This window comes from Sapajus apella, unplaced genomic scaffold (assembly GCF_009761245.1).
Source record: "Sapajus apella isolate SASKATOON/1434 unplaced genomic scaffold, GSC_monkey_1.0 scaffold46, whole genome shotgun sequence".
In the NCBI taxonomy this organism is placed as follows: domain Eukaryota; kingdom Metazoa; phylum Chordata; class Mammalia; order Primates; family Cebidae; genus Sapajus; species Sapajus apella.
Window position 1 is genome coordinate 5,166,720 of NW_022436986.1, and position 20,707 is coordinate 5,187,426.

The following is a 20,707-nucleotide window of genomic DNA, read 5'->3' on the forward strand; positions in this document are numbered from 1 at the left end:
AAAAAGTGGGCTAAGGACATGAACAGACAATTCTCAAAAGAAGATATACAAATGGCCAGCAAACATATGAAAAAATGCTCAACATCACTAATGATCAGGGAAATACAAATCAAAACCACAATGTGATACCACCTCACTCCTGCAAGAATGGCCATAATAAAAAAATCAAAAAACAGGGGATATTGGTGGGGATGCAGTAATCAGGGAACACTTCTATACTGCTGGTGGGAATGTAAACTAGTACAGCCACTATGGAAAACAGTGTGGAGATTCCTTAAAAAACTAAAAGTAGAACTACCATTTGATCCAGCAATCCCACTATTGGGTATCTACCCAGAGGAATAGAAGTCACTGCATGAAAAAGATACTTGCACACACGATTATAGCAGCACAATTTACGATTGCAAAAAATGTGGAAGCAATCCAAATGTCCATCAATCAACAAGTGCATAAAGAAACTGTTATATTTATAGATATCTATGATGGAATACTACTCAGCCATAAAAAGGAATGAATTAATGACATTTGCAGCAACCTGGATGAGACTGGAGACTATTACCTAAGTGAAGTAACTCAGGAATGAAGTAACCAAACATTGTATGCTCTCACTCATAAGCGGGAGCTAAGCTATGAGGATGCAAAGGCGTAAGAATGACACAATGGACTTTGGGGACAGAGGGGAAAAGGGTGGCAAGGGGGTGAGGGATAAAAGACTACATATAGTGTGCAGTGTATACTGCTTGGATGATGAGTGTACCAAAATCTCACAAATCACCACCAAAGAACTTACTCATGTAACCAAACACCACCTGTTCCCCAATAACCTATAGAAATAAAAAAAACCTTTTTATAAAAAAACAAAGAACAGAGATTGGGCTGGGCAAGGCAGCATATACCTGTAGTCCAAGCTAGTCGCAGACTGAGGTGGGAGGATCACTTGAGCCCAGGAGGTCAAGTCCAGCCTGGGCAAAAGAGCAAGACCCTGTCACAGTGTAGGTTCAGAGTCCATTTCTCTTATTTGCTAGCTGGGTCACCCTGAGCAAGATACTTAATCTCCCTGGGCCTTGGTTTCCTCATCTAGAAAACAGGGATGATAACAGCCCCTCAGGTGATGGCTGTGAGATGATTACAAGGCCTCACATACAAAGCTGCCCACTGCAGCACCATTTATACAAAGTTTGGAAATCTATATAACCAACAGGTAGAAATTTAAAAAAAATTAATTTTAGCACATTTACCCATCAGACCCTGTGTGGGTAGCTGGAGGCAGACAGGTTCTATCTTCAGAGGGCAGCAGTGGATTAAACATATTTTTTAAAATTAATAAACAAAATCGAAATGTAAAGTAAATTAAAAATGTATCATGTCTGGCAGATTGTTCTCTACTAAGAGTGAAAAGGGGGAAAAAATTCACTGAATGAGCCCAGATTTCAAACTTTCTTTTATTTCATGGACTCCCCCCCAGTCCAGAGGGGCCCCTCTCCAGACCCCTACACAGACACCTCTTGGGTGGACAAGGCCTCCTAGACTCAAGAGGACATTAAGATTCTCCCTTTATCCCAACCCATCCAAGCAATTTTAAATAAGCTGGAAAAATGCCCTCCAGATTCTATTGACAAGATCCAAAGGCTGCAGGGTATGAAGAGCATCGGAGGCCAAGTCAGAGGATCTGGATCCCACTCTACCACTGATTAGTGCCAGCATCCAGGCCCGCCCCTTTTCCGCTAAGTATCTGTAAAATGGGGATAATGTTACCTGCCAAGGCAGCGCTGAAGCTCACCCTGAGATAATGAATGGGGTGGCACTGTGCAAACTGCAGAGGGCTCAAAGATAAATGGAAGGGTTGACAGCAATTTTGTTATTGTACACCACCTTAGCCTTAATTGCCTGAGAAATGAGGTCAGGGCGAGATAGGGTTCCGGCCCTTGCTGCCTGCTAACCTTAGGAGGGAGCTGTAGATGATTAAAACCATAATCGTTTCCTGGATCAACAACTGATTGAAGATGATAATGATAACTGCCCTTTAAAAATCCCTAAGATTCAAGGGACCTGCCTGATAATTCTCAAAAGGAAAAAAAAACAAACAGCTAAATGTAGAAAAAAGATTCACCTATCTAGTATTTCAAAAAGTGCAAATTAAAACAAGGTACATTTTTTTACCTATCAAATTATTATAAAGATTAAAAAACAAACTGATAGTAATACTGGCAAAGCTGCAGTGAAAAGAATAACAAGCTCTCACACACTCACAGCTAGTCGAACTGCTCACTGGCTCTTTCCAGAAAGTTATTCGGATGTACATATACCTTGATTCTGACTCTTGGACTCTTGTAATTCCACTTTTAGACATCTATTGTGAGGAGGTGATTAGAAGGCCTTAGACACAAAGCTGTCCATTGCAGCACCATTTATACAAAGTTTGAAAATTTACATAACAGGTAGAAATTTTTTTAAAATTAATTTTAGCACATCTATGCAAATTTATATGAAAAAATAGTTCTTAATGACATGAGTAGCTGCATATATTTCATGTTAAAGAAAGCAGGATATAAAATTACAGACCCAAGTTTATCTTAGTCATGTTTAAAACAAATTTAAGGATGTGGTAATACGTGCCCATAACCAAGATACTCAAGAGGCTGAGGTGGGTGGATCCCTTGAGGCCAGGAGTTTGAGGCTAGCCTGGGCAACACAGGCAGACTTCCTCTCTTTAAAAAATAAAACAAAAAGGACACAAAGCACTGCAGAGTAATCTGCCCAACGGTGAACACCGTTGGCCTCTGAGTGAACCGTGATTTCTTAAAAACGATTCTTTTCACCATTTTGGTACTGTGTAAATTTAATAAAATAAGTATGTACTGCATTGACAATCACAAAAAAGGGCAACAGAAAGAAATAACGGCTTAGGACCAACTAACTCCTCACTTCTGGTAAACCTCCAATATGAAACTCGTTCAAAACTAACAAACTAATGAGCAGACTCAAGCATACATTACAATTCCAACACTGGGGTGGCCTCATCTGGAAGTGACATGACTTGCAGGCTGAGGGTCCACGTTTTACTGATACTGCTGGGCCTAATAAGACTTGCTGATATTATATTATGAGCCAGGTTTTTGGTTAATAGGCATTTAAAAAAGTTTTTAGGCCAAAATGCTCACTCTTATTAATTATGTAAAAAATGCATTTTACATCACACCCTGTTTTCATGTAAACACATATAACTGAAACATTTTGTCCTATCTGCAAAAGCATGTTGCTATTTTCTATTTTATTTTCTAAAATGCTGCTCATGCCCCATTAAATGGATTATATAAAACCCACCAGCGTGCTGTGGACCACAGCTAGAAAGACACTGGGGCAAGGAAAGCTGGGCCTCGCCCTCTCATGTGTCCTGGTCTGGGCTCTCCAATGTGTACTGAGCACTTGAGCTACAACAGGTAATCTCTCGGTTATCTATGCTTGTGTCACAAAAGAAAGGGTATGAATGTTACAAAGAGAAGTTCATGCCCTATAGCAAAATTAAAGAGGCAGGAACCCCTGATGTCAGGGTCAGGCAAGTCCAGTCTAGAATACCCAAAGCCCAGTGCATCTGAAGGCTGTAAGGGCACTGAAGCGGTTCTTGGAAGCCACCTTTGGCCTGAAGAGTTCTTTGCACATCTAAGAACCAGCACACTGTTGCAGTGCTAACTTAGAAAAATGTAGCAGAAGTTAAATTGGCTTTTGTACTATTACACTTCTCCTAAACATGTCTTTTCTGTGTAACTCATGATGATATGTGGTTTTCACTTCCAGAGGACTTTATCTGGTACTGTTTACTCTTGAATAACAGGGTCTTTCTCCAGGGAAGTGGTTCAGATCAGCTCCTTCCCCTTGCACCTATTACTGTGTGGAACTGCCTGACTTTGCAGGGTGGATGCTGCCTACTGGAGGGACATGGGTGGGACTAAGTGGTGTCCTTGGCCTGGCATGTTGCAGGTACCTGGGCCTCTTGGTTGGAAGCTGGTGAACTGGGCCCCTAAGCAGGACCACTATCAGCTGTTTCTTCTGCTTCTCCTGATGGGGCCTGTTTAGTATAGGATACAGACTGCTACAGAACAGGGAATAATAGGGGGGCAATGAATTTGAGAGGAAACTGAAAAAAAGGCCCCAGTCTGTAAAACTTTAAGAATGTCCTCCATTGGGATGTGCTCAAGATGTCATCATCATTCACTCTGATGATGCCAGTTAAGTTTCCTAAGGTTTGCAAACTAGCCCAGTCTGTCTGCTTTTTTGTGATCCTGGGCCAAGGAGGCCATAGCCACAGAGGGCAGAGGGGAGGTTCCAGAAGCATTAGCAGTTGCCATCTGGTGGCATCAGCTCCTGGCCTCTCACTGGTCCTGCCTCCAGAACCTTTTCCGTCCTTCTTTCTTAATCAGCTTAAGCCTAAAATTTCCCCACTCCATCCTCTCCTTGGCTCACACATCTGGCCTCTGGAGGCCAGGAGGAGGAAGGGTCCTCTATTGCCTGGGCCATAGCCCCTCCCCATCACTCGCCCACCTCCCCTCCCCAAAGCCCTTTCCCTTACTAGACTGAGTCACTCTCTACCATCCTGGTGGCCTTGCTCTGTTCCTTGGGCCTCCCCACATGTCATGGCTCTTGCTCTGTGTTCCAGCCATTTCTTTAGTTCTTCAAACACACTGCATACCTCACCACAGGGCCTCTGCACGTGTACTTCCCTCTGCGGTCTGCATTTTTCTACTACCCCTCTACCCAGTGGTTTCCACTCTTGCTTCACACCTCAGCTGCCCTGCCACTTCCTCAGGGATGTCAGCCCTGGCTATAAGCCAGGGGCTCTCATAGCACCACCCACCTCTCCTTTATGTGCTGTGGGTTAGTTACACCGAGGCAGCTGGTGCTCTTGGGTGAATCCCTCAACTTCTCTGAGCCTTGGTTTCCTCATCTATAAACTGAAACTGACCTCAGCAGCTTTCATACAGATTAAATGAATAATTATAATGTGTGACATGCTCAGGGCACAACGCTAGGCATGGAGTGATGCTGAATGGTCAATACCCACATGGTGCCTGAGACACAAAGGCTCTTTTTCATGAATAAATTAATGTCCCAGTCTTTAAAGATTGTTTTGGTTGATTCGCCTTCTGTGAGCCACCCTCAGGCTTCAGTTTCCTGGATGATGCCCTTCCTAACAGCCCAGACCTGCCTGCTTCTGACAAGCTCCATACCTGCCTTGCCTCCCCTGCCCTCCCCGCTGACATCTAACAGCAGAGCAGAAGTGGTACTGGTCTGGAAGTCAGGCATCACTGCCCAACTCTGAGGCTGGGCTTCCCCATACGTAAAGTGAGGTGGGTTCAGGCCCATACAACAAGCAAGAAATGTTGAGAGTCAGGCCATTTACAGAGGAGAAAGAACTAGTTCAGACTGGAGGAAAGCTGTTTGGCCTTGGGATGCCCGAAGCAATGCTAAGGGCATTGCTTTGAAGGATCACCTCATAGCCTTCAGGCAGGTAATACGAATGACTATGGCGACAACAAAAAGAACTACTTTCAATCCTGGCAGGGCTGGGAGGAGCTGCCTCTGCACAGCACACTGCGCTGCAAAGGTGGAGAGAGAGAGGCAGGAGGCCTGGTTTAGCTTCCGTTTCCACTGCCCACCACCGCATGACCTGTGCACCATGACTCTGCACCCTCGCCAGCCAGACGAGGTAAGTGTAAGGACACCAGCCTCCCTGCGCTGTCTCCAAAGACCGATGAGGAAACATATGCAATGATTTATAAAGGATAAAGTGCTGGGTAAACATTTATTTGCTGCTGGTGCTATGGGTCTGTTCAGTATTTCTGTGCATAGTCCAGCGACATACAGAAAGAACCATAAAAATGGCCATGCTCTCTGCTATCACTGCACATCGTGGAAGGCAGCTCAAGGAACAAATAAAAAGAAAGAAAGAGGAAAAAGGCAGAGATATCCATTATGGCAATATTTATAATAGCAAAATTCCAGGCATGAAACTATCGTCCAACAAGTGGCAAGTTGCTAGGCAAAGTGTGGCAGCAGGTAAACAGGTACTGCGCATTGCTGCTGGAATAAGAAACAGAAAGGGGCATCCTATATTAAGAAAAAAGGGGGACGACGAAGGAGTTCGAATAGCCCAACAGCAACTACAACGAAGCTTGCAATGTAAGTGGTGATTCGCCTTTTTTCTTTTAGTTTTTGGTGTGTGCCTTTGGTTGGGCATGGGGTGGGGGCACTGATATCTTTAGCTTTAAAGCTGATGAGAAATTTAACATAAGACAAAACTGTGAGAAGCCAACAACAGTGACTGACGGCTGTGTGTGTGCCAGGAGCTCTGCTGAGCATTTTAGTCCTTGCCACAATTCCATCATCCTCACCTTACAGACAGGGACAGCGAGGCTCAGAGAGGTGTCTGCCTCAACCCACACAGTGAGTAAAGTGAAGGAGCTGGGATTCAAACCCAGGCCAGCCTGACCCCAGGGCACATCTGAACCAAAGGCTTGAAGGCTCTGCTTTCACAGTGCTCCCGAGGGCAACACCTGGCCCTATGCATTGACACTAGCTGAGTGAAGATTTATAGCTGCATCTGGGGAGAAACCTCCTGGGGGAAGAAGTCTGAAAATGGAACAGGTCATGCTGGGAGGTAGTGAGTGCCTGCTCATCGTCACATATGACAGAGGAGAGGAAGTAAGACCTTCCCAAGATCCCAGGACCCTGGTGATGCTCTCAGATGTCTGACACAAGGAAATGCAACAAACAGAGAACAATACCTTGCCTGCGTTCAGTTCAGAAATCGCTGCCAGAATCTGCTGTCTGGACCCATCTGTCTTAATTCCCAGCTCCTTCAAGTCGCCGTCAGTCAGCGTGAGGAATGCTTCCATGTCCACCTGGAAGGAGAGAGGGGATTCGCCACCATCTGCTGGATGCCATACTTTCTTCCCAGCCCCAACAGAAATCTCAGGGTTATGAGCGGTGAGTGCTTATTAGTAGTAAACTGATAATGATTTACTACTCCTCTGTCCTCACTTTACGTTTAAAGCTTCATTGAAAACATTTTTAAAAAACAAACTCTCCTCAGATCTAGCTCTTGGATTTTCTTAACAGATACATTTTAGGAAGACCCTTAAAATGAGCCAACTGAGGAAAATCTCTGAGATAGTCATCCGGGTGGCTAGAACAGGAGGAATCCAAATCCTGCTATTAGAAAGGTAACTGCAATGTTGCTGCACTTATAACAATATCAGATACTGTACAAACGTATGGCAGTACTCACCTCATTTCCCCCACCACGCACGAGACAGAGACAGACTGTGGAAAGACAGAGTGAGGAAATAAGCAGAAGCAATAAAGGAGATAGGGCTGTGGAGAATGAGAGCAGAGCTCAGAATAAGGGCATCTCAAAACTGTGCGAGCCTTGGTTTCTATGGGTGAGGTCCTAACAGCTGTCAGCCCTGACTGGGCCTGGGCAGGAAATCAGGCCCTCTGCTCCACTGGCTTCTGTTCCTCTACGGCAAGGTGGAGGAAAGGTCGGAAGGGGCTCAGATGAAGCATGCATATCCATCACCCTGCATGTCCAACAGCGACCTCTGGCATGGGGGTCCACACCTGGCAGGATCCAATCCAGGTCCACTGGGAAGCCAGTCTCACCGTCAGACCAGAGGAGGGCAGTCAGTGCAATGTGTGCAAAGCACCTTCTGAGGACTTCACACAGATGAGTCATTTAACCCTCATGACATCAGAGGGGCAGATCATTTTCCCCATTTTGGAGACAGGGAAACCTGAGGCAGAGTTTTTTTTGTTTGTTTTTGTTTTGTTTTGTTTTTAGCACTCAAAGTAACATGGCTAGTAAGTGGCAGAGCTCCGCTTTGAACCCTGGCAGAGGGCTCCAGCATCCTCGCCTTTCTCCACAATGCTGCGTCACCCTTCAGCTGCAGATTCCCTGGCCTCCCTTATGGGCTTTTCCTGAGGGCAGCAGCCCCCTTGTTAACATGACTTGACCTTCCCTTAGCATTAAGGGATTGGGTCCCTGGTCCAGCCTTTCCCCCTGCGGAGCTGCTGTTGCAGACAACACTACAGCTTCACAAATCAGACTCCAACAACAGCGCTCCTCTGGGAGATGGGACAAAGAACTGGCTGCCCACACGCATGTCTCCAGCTGGAGCTGAGGAGGAGGGGGCAGTGTTGTCCTGGAGACAGATACGGTGCCAATTCCTACTCACTGCCGGGGGAACTGGGCAGGTGGCTTACCTCAGTTTCCCCACCGAAAAATTACAAACAAGCCCACCGTATAAATCACAGGGTGGATGTGGGATCTATAAAGAGAGTTTACAAACACCTTTACGATCTACATTTACAAACTATGAGACACTATTACACTTTAGAGATATGCTATTGTCATTTAAAATAAAACTTCCATAACTTCTTGAGAATCCTTAGTCTTTTACTTTATAAGCAGGCTTTATTTTCTATTCCCTCATACCTAACAAGATTAAATTTTTTTTTTACTTTAAAACATTTGACTTATGGAGGGATAGAGATTTTCTTTCTGAAATTGTCCCCCCCCCCCCCCCCCTCTTTCCTTTTCTCTGTTAACAGTCATTTTACTTTTCTGGATTAAAAACAAACACAAACCTTGAGTCAGGTTTAAGTCACTGGGGAAGAGTCTGTTCCCTTAACCAGTCCTTAGCCCTCTCTGAGAGGCAGGCACCCCCACCTCTCTGGCAAAAGTAAGCTCCTGGCATCTCTTGGGTGCTTTATAGCTCACAGAGTGCTGAGGGGCTGAACGGATGGGTGATGTAGTTTTAATGGAAACCATGTGACCCGGCCCTGCTGGACACAAGTCTCTCCCCACCAACCCAACCCCTAGCAGGGACCCCACATTCAGCCTGGCACCATGGCCAGTCCTCAGCAACTCTGACATCCTCCACACCTGCTCTCTTGGTGAGGGGCCCTCCACCTCCTAACTGGTTTCTCCCTCCCAGTTATTCTTCCCTTTCTGCCTCTCCAACCCCTGTCCACCTCCACAAAAGAGGCTACAGACCTTTCCAGCCAGCATCTACCTTGCAGCCTGTGGTGCACAGAAGCAAGTGCACGCTGTCCAGGCCCTGCCTGGTCAACCTCCACTCCGTCCTCCTGATGGGCTTGCCTTGGTCCCACTCCAGCCAAGCCAGCGTGCCATGGCCTCCCTCGATGAGTCCTGCTCCCTCTCCCAGGAGCCCTTCCGGGTCCATTCCCCCCATTTCTCCAAAGTTCAGCTTAGCTCTCAGCCCAGGTCTTCTCATTTCACTGGGCTCCAGAGTATTCCAGGCATCTGTATTTCCCAGCACTAGGCTCTGGCAGAGGGTATGGCGGGCAGAGTCTCAAGTACTTAGTATGTGTTTGCTGACTGAATGAATGACTGCATCAATCAGTCTTCTGACTCTCCATCTGCCCTGACCTTCCCAATTCTGACCTCCGTCAACCCTGGGGGATACCAAACCCTCATGGCTTATTCAACACAGAGGGCACCAGAGATGGAATTCCTCTCCTGTGACTACTTGTGAAGGAGTAGCAGGAATGAGGCAGAAATACCCCAGTATCTTTTCAATATTCATGACCTATTTTTTTTTTAAGCAACAGAATCCCAAATTTTAGCTGGGCACATTTCCACATAGTTAAAACATTATATTTCTGAGTTTCGTTCGCAGATAAGTATTGTCAGGTGATAAACTTCTGGTAAATGAGATACAAGACTGGGTGGGACTTTGGGGAAGTCTCTTTAAAAAGGAGGGAATGTGTCCTTTTGCAGTCTCCTTCCATCCTGCTGCCTGGAATGTGGATGTGATGGCTGGAGCTCCAGCAGCCATATTGGACTTTGAGGATACATGTCACATACACTAGTGGGGGTGGAGCAGAGAGCTAGAAGGAGCCTAGATGACTCATGTCCAAACTTTCTGTGGAAAAAAAAAAATCACCTTATATTTTGTTTAAGGTACCATCATTTTCGTCTTTTTCAATACGCATAGTTAAATCCACCTTAATACAGGTAGAAAGATGAAAATTATTAGTCTGCCTTTAGTTTCAATATGGCAAGATGAGAACATGAATTAACTTCATTCCTCTTCCAAATTGTCACTGATGACTATAAGTGCATATAAACAGGGAGAACTGTTTATTGGTAGAAACTAGGGAAAAGTGCTATGTACATGCCAGATACTTCCAGGAGTTTCAGCAAGGGACTAAGAAGTACCCCTGAAGCTATGGCCACTGGGTCTGGAGGCAAGGGGGGTGGCAATCAGCAGGATTAAAACCTCAGTTCTACTAAAGCCTCCAAGTGGAACACTGGGTTGTGGGTCCATATAGAGAGTGCACCCCCACAGTGTAGCCAGCTCATATGTTGCCAGAGAGAAACTAAATAAAAGGAGGAGCCACTCAGCTTGGCCCCCAGCAAGCATAGGCACCTGTGTCAGGCAGAAACAAGGACAATGTCTCAGCTAACCTCATGCGAACCTAATGCACAGAGAAGTCCACAGCCAGTGGCTGCAAGCCCTCCCCATGGCACTGCCTCAGGCCCCAGCTCCTTTCCTGACCCCAGAGGCTGTGGAAACTTCTAGGTGGGTGAGTTATTAAAACTACAGCAAATCTACATGGCCTGCCTTCCTCTCCCTGTGAACATTCTCGAAGCTCTGTATGTCAGCTGAAATATTCCTCCGTTCCCTGTGCTGGACAACCACAACTACCTCTGAACAACGCAGGACAGGTGAACTCGCAGACATGCCAGCTCAAAAAAGGGGTAAGGCCAAGAAATCAGAACAAATGTCACCTTACGAGCCAGAGACACGATACCTCAAGAAGCAGAAGTGTACTTTGAGATGTGTTCTCTGTACACTCCAAGAGGGCATAAACATATCAGTAAAAGCAGGCGGCAATCAGGAAAGGTTTCTTGGAGAAAGTCATTGCTAAGGTTTAAAACACCAGGGAGGCAGGAATGGCAGACTGCATACGGCAGAAAAGCAAACAGGAGGAGGAAAGCTACTGCACCCTCTGTTTGTTTCCTGAATACAAGCTCCTCAACTGCACCTCAAGCCTGGTGGGGACAATGAGTGATTCTCACGATTGCTCTGCAATTGTGACAGTTTTCACCTACTAAGCTACTCACTAGAATGTTCTAAACCAGTGATTATGCCTTGGTGGCTGGTGGGCCCGTGGAGGAGTTTTACTTGGTTAAAACAGTAAATTTTTTTTAACAGCTTACTGAGATATAATTCATCCACCATACAATTTGCCTATTTATACAATTCAATGATTTTTGGCATATTCACAGAGTTGTGTAACCATCACCACACACTCCGTTTTAGAACATTTTCATCACCCCCAAAAGAAACCATGTATCATTCTAGTCACTCCCTACTCGGTCCATTCTGCCCGCCCACCCCTCCACCCAATTCTCTGGCAACCACGAATCTACTTTTTGTGTCTATAGATTCGCCTCGTCTGGACATTTCATATAAATGGAAGCACACTCTATGTGGCCTTTTGTGACTGGTTTCTTCCACTTAGCAAGACGTGTTCAAGGTTCACCCATGTTGTAGCATGTGCCAGTATTTCATTCTTTTCACTGCTGAATAGTATTCCATGGCACAGGCACATTTTATTTATCCATTCATTAGTCAATGGACATTTGAATGGTATCTACACTTTGGCTTTCATGAATAATGCTGCTATGAGCATTTGTGTACAAGTTTCTGTGTGGACATACGTCTTCATTTCTCTTGGGAATATACCTAGGAGTAGGACTGCTGAGTCATATGGTAACTCTTATGTTTAATATTTTGAGGAAGTACCAAACTGCAGAACAGTAATTTTTTTTAATGTGAATCTGAATGCTTCCAAAAAAACAGCAACTCTCTCCGACTACCACAGACCCTACATTACAGACACATTACACAGGTTCCGTTAGGTTTTACAATCAGCCCACTTTAAGCCTATAACTCTGCCAGTTAATCACAGGCAACAAAAAAAAATGTTTTCAGGAGAGAAAGAAACTTTTCTAGAGGGAGCAGTGCTCAAAATGACAAAATTCTACCATAACAAAGCAAACCATAAGTCCCCAGGATTTCACAATAACAAACTGAGCTAGACCCGCTGAGCACAAATTCTATTTCCTCAGCTGTCTCAGTGCAAGAGATCAATCTAGGCTTGCAAAATGAAAACCTACACATTTAGACAAAGTTTTCTTTTACAATAAGATTTAAATTGACATTCAAAAAGAGCATCCTTACCTCCTGTTCCTCAAAAATGGGCTGATATTTCTCAAGGGATAATTTCTTAAGGATTCCAGTCAGTTCATCTTCAAGAGGGAAAGGTAAAAAAAAAAAAACAACACATTTTAGAATTTGGTAAAATGTAGCAAAGAAGTGGTCTTTAAACTTCTATAAAGTAGTGGTAATCTTATTTCAAATGAAATTCTAGATAAGAAATACCAACACAGAAAGCTGATCTCAGCCAGCCTCTTGCAGATGAGGCTGGAGGTAGGTCCTGAGCTACCTGCACCCTCCCTCTTCCCCTCAAAGCAGGCCCTCAGCAATCGCCAAAACTCCACATCAGGCTGCAAAAACACGGACAGTCAGGGCCAGGACTGACTGATTCCCTCCAGACTGTGACCCTCAAGTTCTCGGAGTTCCAGCTGCCAGAACTAAAACTCTGCCTCCTTCTGTGCAAGAAGGCATCGTAAATGCCAACACCTGCAGTATATGCCAATGCCAGTGAGTCCTCAGCTAGTCTGAGGAAGAACTTAAGAAAGAAGGTGGTGGGCTTCAGACCAGAGCCAGGGTTTGGCTCAAGTGTGCAGAGGCTGTGGCCTTCCTGAAAGAAAAAGGCATCTACGTGGAACAGCAGAGCCAGAAGGGCACTAGGGGAAGATATGGGGTGTCAGGACAGGGAGGATAAAGAAAAGGAGACAAGACCAGCACCTGAGGGGCTTGGAGAAATATTCACTCACATAGTCAATTGAGATTTGACAGACTAGGCACTGGAGGACTCAACAGATACCAAAACAGACAATAGGAAGGCTGACAGGGGCCAGGCAGGTGGTGCACGCCTGTAATCCCGGGGCTTTGGGAGGCCAAGGATGGCAGGTCACTTGAGCCCAAAAGTTCAAGACCAGGCCTGGCACTAACGAGATTTCATCTCAGATAAAATTTGAAAGTAATTAGCTGGGTGTTGTGATCTGTGTGCCTATAGTCCCGGTGACTCTGACATACAGTCAGATTTTCCTCCTTGGTCTATACTCCTCCATTTGCACCTGCCAGGGCCCCAGGTCTCACCATAGCTCCCTCCTTCTCTCCTTCCCCCTCTCAGCTCCTGGGGGCCACCAGAGGGCAGTTTAAAAGGATGGATTCCTTTCTTCATCTGCCTTTATCTTTCCCACGGCCTGACTGCAAACCCTCTGCTCCTGCCCTGCCACCCACTTCATCCCCTGCATGGGGGTTGTGGAGCCTGGAATTCACAAGGCAGGTTCCAAGGCTCTCCTGGCTTCAGCGGACAACAATTACTTTTGCTTGCCCTCATCCATCCCCCTTCTCCTGGAAACAGTATTTCCAAATTTTGCTTTGAGAAACTATTTCTCTCCCACTTCTAATACACAAATGTCAGCAGGTTGGACCCCAACTCCAGCTCCAAAGCAGACAATTGACCCGGGGGCGTGGCCAATCAACACATTCTAAATACAGTCAAGCCAATGACCTTTACACTTGGGATTTTGCTGGATCTACTGAGAAGGTAGCACTCTTTCTTCTGGGGTTGAAAAATTAGCAGGAAGACAAAAAAGTATGCCTGAAGCTGCTTGCCATCACTTGGAGAGAGCCTGCCTGAGACCTGGAGAGAAACATTCCCAAAGCACCTGGATTCAGACATGGCTGAGGCACACCCTAGACACTCACATTGTATGAGCCATTGAATTGTTAGGTTCCTTTTTTTTCCTTGAACCAGTGTGAGTGGAGTTTCTCTCACTTGCAACTGAAAGAATCTTGACTGGTACAGGGTCCAGGGAAAGTAAATACGTTAGTGCTGGAGAAGCATTTTCAAGGGTGTATGCTTCACCTATACTCAAAAACTCTTTGAGGGAGGTTACCATATCTTTTGCACAGTGAAGACTAAAATAAAAGGTAGAATCAGAGAAGAGGAGGGATATGTTCATTGTAAATTTTCTTAAAACCTGACCTAGGATGGTTATAGCAATTAAGGTCACCTTGCAGTTCCTTGCTGCCAGGTCATCGTGGTGAGAGGAATAGGTGGGGTGTTTCAGGCTGTCAGGGGACTCACCCTCATCTGTGATGGTGCCACTGCTGGAGCCCCCACTGCTCCTGGACTGCCGATGGGACGAGGAGGAAGACACTGAGGACTCTGCAGTGTGCCCTTTGGGTGAAGGGGAGGGCGTGAGGGTTGGGGAGGTACTCTTGGAGGTAGTGGAAGTTCCAGACGGAGGCCTTTTGCTGGTCTCCAATTTCTGCTGAACACAGTAATGCAAATACATAAGCCATCGCCTGGAGGGTAGAAATGATGAACACAGACACCTACAACAGGGAACATGGGTAGTATTTGACTCAACATGATGTTTAACCAGGGCTATGAAATCTACTTTTAAAAATATGCAAAGCAGAAACAGCATTATCAGAACAATTACAGGATAATCCAACTCTGGAGCAGAGAAAGGGTGAGATCAAATAGTGGCACATTGAGTCAGGAAGCCCAGTCCCAGTCCTGCTCTCCAGCTACTTGCACTGTGTCCTTGGCCAAGACTCCCAAGCTCTCTGAGCCTCAGTTAACCTGCTGTAAAATGAAAGTGTGCCTTACGGAGGCACAGTCCCTTTCTGGTCTTGATGTTCCTTCCTCTACACCAGTTACTTCCAATCTTTTCACCAAAGAACATGTATTCTCCCCTTTTCTTCATTGGTTAGCTTTAAAACAAAGGTTTTTTATATTAAAATAATTCTAGACATATAGAAGAGCTGCACAGATAAAACGGAGTTCCCAAATACCCCTCACACAACTTCCCAATATTCACATCCACATCATCACAGTATAATGATCAACACCAAGCATCTGACATTAGCACAACACTATTAACTAAACTACAGACTTCTGTTTCACTGGCTGTTCAGCTCATTTCCTTACACTGGTCTGGGATCCGATCCAGGACCCCACGCTGGACAGAGCTGTGCTGTCTCTCGTTAGGCTCCTTTGACCTGTGACAGCGCTGTCTTTCCTTGTCTTTCATGACCCTGACACTTTTGAAGTCTTGGTCAGGTGTTCTGAATAATGTGCGTCATTTTGGGATTGTCTTATGTTTTCCCATAATTAGATGTGCTTGTGGATGTGTAGGGCAATGACCACAGAGGTGATATGCTCATTTCAGTGCAGCATATGCAGGGAAGACACAGTATCTGATTACTGGTGATGGTAACCTTCATCATTTATATGAGGGCATGGCTGCCAGGTTTCTCCATCATAAAGTCACTATTTTTAAGTATTATTTGGGGGAGAGGATTTTTTAGGTAAATATTTATTTATTAAGGTTCTGCCCATTAATTTTGCATTCATTGGTGAGTCTCACTGAAGCAAGTGTTACAGTGGTGTTCCCATGGTGATTTTCTATCGCCCTCATTCCGTCCACATTTATTATCTGTAATAATTCTATAAGGAATAGTTGTTCTTTCTCTCCCATTTATCTATTCAATCATTTATTCATAGCAGTATGGACTCATGGGTTGTTTTTTTCTTTAAGTCTGGGAGTATGCCATCTCGACTCACTGCAAACTCCACCTCCCAAGTTCAAGCAATCTCCTGCCTCAGCCTCCCAAGTAGCTGGGATTACAGGTGCCCACCACCACACCCATCTAATTTTTGTATTTTTTGTAGAGATGGGGCTTCACTGTGTTGGCCAGGTTAGTCTTGAACTACTGGCCTTGTGATCCGCCCGTGTTGGCCTCCAAAAGTGCTGAGATTACAAGCATGAGCCACCGCGCCCCACCCTCATGGGTATTTTTTATTCTCTGGGCCATAATCCAATATTATTGTTATTTTGTAGCTCATGATTATAGCGTTGACCACTGGGAGATCTTTCGGGTTGGCTCCTGTATCCTTTTGACATGTATCATCTTTCTTTCTTTTTAAAAGTATTTCCCTACTTTCTGACACCACAAAATACCTGAAGCTCATCTTGTATTTCCACTGACCTGGTACTAGAATAAACTACTTTTCCAAGGCTTTCCAAGGTCCCTTTTATTAGAGAATGGTAGTTAGAAACCAAAATCTGGGCACCAGGTTGCTCACTGGTACTGGGCTGTCCCTGCTCATAGGCCCTCAAAGTGGACAGAGTAAAGAAATATATAAACACACACTAACCCATGTATACAAACATAGTCATATCTACTTTTGTATCTACTCTGTGTGCGTGTAACTCATTGTGTGTGCATTTAAAAGCATGCATTCATACTGATACTTCTGACTTCAATCCAACATCCACAGGGTTTATTCTAGCATTCCTCCTGTGATTCTGTCTCTGACAGTAAAACTGCTACTTATTTATTCAATCCTGGTATATATGTTAGGTGTACGTGTATGCCAAAACATTTTATACATACGTAAAGAGGTTTCAGAATTGTTAGCCCATATACTGGTAAGAAAAAAAATTACCAATAGAGTACAGTGCTTGTATACAGTACTTTTTGTCTTCAGCTTAATATCCACTCAACATATGATTCTCTCCTCCACCTCCTACAGTGTGGGTAGGTCACTCATTTGTAATATAGTTAGATCTTTTGTCATAGTTTGCATTCTATTTTGGTTCCTGCTTGATTTTTTTTTTAATTTGCATACAGTAAAAAACAGCTCTGCTGTATACAGTTTTATGTGATCTGACAAACACATAGTGTTATGTATCCACCAACAGAGTACCATACAGAAGAGTTCCATCATCCTCTGAATGTCCTTAAGCGGTCCTTTTCTAGTTAATCCCCCTCCTAATCCCAGGCCAGAAAAACAACTGCTCTATGTTCCATCCTGTGACTAGAGAAGAAAAAATAAAGTATTTTTCCTCTGTTCTTACCCCATAACAATCAACACAGAATGTGTCTGTGACCAAACGTGTGGCACTTTCTTCCCCTACACACCAAGCAAGCAATCAGTTCTGCAGTGGACACCAGCTGAGTATCCTCCAATTCAAGTCTGACAAGATCTATCTGAACACACAGCATCAAATCCCACAGGTTGAGGGCTCAGTTCCAGAAGACTGCCCCCATTGCAGATGGCAACTGTAAGCCCCAGATTATTTTACCTGTGCTTCTGGCTGACTGGCTATAAATCAGTGTTCCCACAACTCCCTCCTTGGGTTTGATTAATTTGCTAGTGGCTCACAGAACTCAGGGAAACACTTATTTACATTTACTGTTTATATGGAATATTATTCAGCCATAAGAAGGATGAAATCCTGTCATTCAAAGCAACATGGATGGAATTGGAGGACATTATGTTAAGTGAAATAAGCCAAGAATGGAAAGTGAAACACCGCATACTCTAACTCATATGTGGAAGCTTAAAAAGATGATCAGTGGAAGTAAAAAGTAGAACACAGGATACCAGATGGTGGGAAGGGAGAGATAGGAAGAGATTTGTTAAAGGATACAAAATTATAGCTAGATAGGAAGAACAAGTTCTAGTGCTCTATGCCACTGTGGGATGACTACAGTTAACAATAATAGTTTCAAATAACTAGAAGGAGGATATTGCATGTTCCTGACACAAAGAAATAATAAATGTTTGAGATGATAGATATACAATTACCCAGCTCTGATCACTATACATTATATATATCTAAACACCACTATGTACAATTAAATATGTACAATTATTATGTATCAATGAAAAAAGTAAATAAAAAAATCTGAAGATATTTCCAGGATATGGTAAATAAATGCATATGGCAAGGCATGGAGGAAGGAGCAAGGAGCTCCCATGTTCTTCCTGGGCATCCTACCCTCCAGGACTCTCCAGGTGTTCAGTTGTTTAGTTTTCTGAACCAAGTCCTTTTCAGGTTTTCATGAAAGCCTCATTACGGAGGCACGACTGATTAAATCATTGGCCACTGATTATCAACTAAACCTTCAAACCCTCTCCCTCTTCCCAGACATTGTGGGGTAGAGTGAAAGGCTCAACCCTCTAATCCTGCCCTGGTCTTTCCTATGACTGGCTCCCATCCTGAAGCTACTTAGGGGCTGCCAGCCATGAGTCAATTCATTAGCACACAAAATGACATCACTTTGGAGATTCCAAGGGTTTAGGAATCATATTACAGAAAACTGGATGAAGAACAAATAAACATTTCACAGCAACACATACCCCTACAGTGTTGCTGTTTCCAGAATGTCATATAAATGGAATTACACAATATGTAGACTTTTGGGTCTGTCTTCTTTCACTCAGCAAAATGCCTTTAGGATTCATTATCACATGTATCAATAGTGTGTCCCTTTTTGATTCTGTGCTGTGTTCTATTGCATGAATGTACAATAATTAATCCATTCACCCGTTGAAGAACATTTGGTATACTTCCAGTTTGGGGTGACTATTTTTAAAATAATAGAAATATTCAGATTTTTACATGAAGGTAATTTTCTTTTTTTTTTTTTTTTTTTCAGAAGGAGTTTTGCTCTGTCACACAGGCTGGAGTGCAGTGGTGCAATCTTGGCTCACTGCAACCTGTGCCTCCTGGGTTCAAGCTATTCTCCTGCCTCAGCCTGCCAAGCCGCTGGGATTATAGGCACCCGCCACCGTGCCCGGCTAATTTTTGTATTTTTAGTAGAGATGGGATTTCACCATGTTGGCCAGGCTGGTCTCAAACTCCTGACCTCGTGATCCGCCCACCTCGGCCTCCCAAAGTGCTTGGCCGCCACACCCAGCCAAGAAATTTTTTAAAAATCCACTTGGGTAAATACCTGGTAGTCAGGTAGCTGGGTCATATCATAAGTGAATGTTTAGTTTTATAAGAAACTGCCTCTTTTTCAAGATGGGTGTACCATTTTGCAGTCCTACTAGCAATGAATGGGAGTTCCAGTAGCTCCACATTTGTCACCAGCAAGTGTACCTTTTTAAATCTTGGCCAGTCTAATAGGTAGATAGTCCTCTCTTAATTATGGTTTTAATTTGCATTTTCCTAGTAACTAATGATGGTTAAACATCTTTTCATATGCTTTTTTTTTTTTTTTTTTTTTTTTTTTAGTTGGGTTTTGCTTTTTTTTTTTGGCTTGAGTGCAATGGGGCAATCTTGGCTCATTGCAACCTCTGTCTCTCGAGCTCAAGTGATTCTCTGCCTCAGCCTCCTGAGTAGCTGGGACTACAGGTGTGTGTCACCATGCGCAGCTCATTTTTTGTAATTTTAGTAGAGACAGGTTTCACCATGTTGGCCAGGATGGTCTCAATCTCCTGACCTTGTGATCAGCCTGCCTCAGCCTCCTAAAGTGCTGGGATTACAGGCATGAGCCACTGTGCCCAGCCAGCTTTTCATATGCTTATTTGCCATTGTTGTATTTCCTTTGATGAAATATCTGTTCAAATATTTTGCCCATTTTTAAATTTATGTTTTATTGTTGAATTGAGGGTTATTTAGTCTGGATAAAAGATTTGTGTTTTGTTTTTTATACAGATAGGGTCTCACTCTGCAGCCCAGGCCAGAGTGCGGTGGCACCGTCATAGCTCACTGCAGCTTTGAACCCTTGGGCTTAAGCAATATTCCCACCTCAGCCTCCTGAGTAGTTGGGACGACAGGCATGAGCCACCGCACCTGGTTCCTGGATAAAAAACTTTTACCAGATCTATGATTTGAAAATATTCTCTCCTAGTCTGTGGTGTGACTTTTCATTTTCTTAATGGTATCTATAGCAAGGCAAAAGATTTGAGTTCTGGTTAAGTCCAAATTTGCCAATTTTTTCTTTTATGTATCATACCTTTGGCACAGTGAGATATATGTGGAGGTTCACTTTCTTGCAGTATGAACATCCAATTGTTCCAGCACTCTTCCTTGAAAGGACTACCCTTTCTGCACTGAATTGCCTTTGTACCTTTGAAAAAAGAATTTAGTTGGCTTATCTTGTGTGGGTCTATTTTTGGGCTCTCTCTTCTGTTCCACTGATCTACGGGTCTGTCCTTTCACTAATACCACATTGGAGCTTTACGGCAAGTCTTGAAATTAGGTAGTGTGAGCCTGCCAACTTTATTCTTTTTCATGACTATTATAATTTTTGTACCTCAATATAAAATTTATAATCAGTTTCTAGATCTCTACAAAATGAGCTTGCTTGGATTTTTATTGGGATTACACTTAATCTGTAGATCAAACTGCAGAGAATTGGTATCTTCACAATCGCAAGCCTTCCATCTCTTCATTTATTTAAGCCTCTTTATCAGTGTTTTGTAGTTTTTGACCTATTGATTCTACACATATTTTATTAGATTTATCCCTAAGTATTATTAAATATTTCATTTTCACATAATACATTTTCACATAACTTCAATTTCATACATGTTAAATGTCTTATGTTATTTTTTACATTTCAAATTAAAAAGTTCTAATTATCCTAATGTTAAATGTTCCTTACTATAGAAATTGTACAGAAATATAGCTGACTTCTGGATATTGACCTGTATTACATCCTGAGACCTT

The 20,707-nt window shown here is 43.8% G+C and overlaps 1 protein-coding gene across 7 annotated transcripts in view; it reads right to left on the bottom strand.

Moving 5' to 3' along the window:
- The window catches only part of ANKS6 (ankyrin repeat and sterile alpha motif domain containing 6), a 65,245-nt gene that overhangs the window by 6,573 nt on the left and 37,965 nt on the right, over positions 1–20,707 (bottom strand). For 2 of the 7 annotated variants that reach the window (XM_032240169.1, XM_032240170.1), the window contains exons 12-14: positions 14,314–14,497; positions 12,273–12,340; positions 6,783–6,899 (exon numbers count right to left, since the gene is read on the bottom strand). In XM_032240169.1, the coding sequence (XP_032096060.1) occupies positions 6,783–6,899; positions 12,273–12,340; positions 14,314–14,497 (369 nt within the window). The other 5 variants (XM_032240171.1, XM_032240168.1, XR_004257473.1 and 2 more) reach the window with 4 other exon arrangements.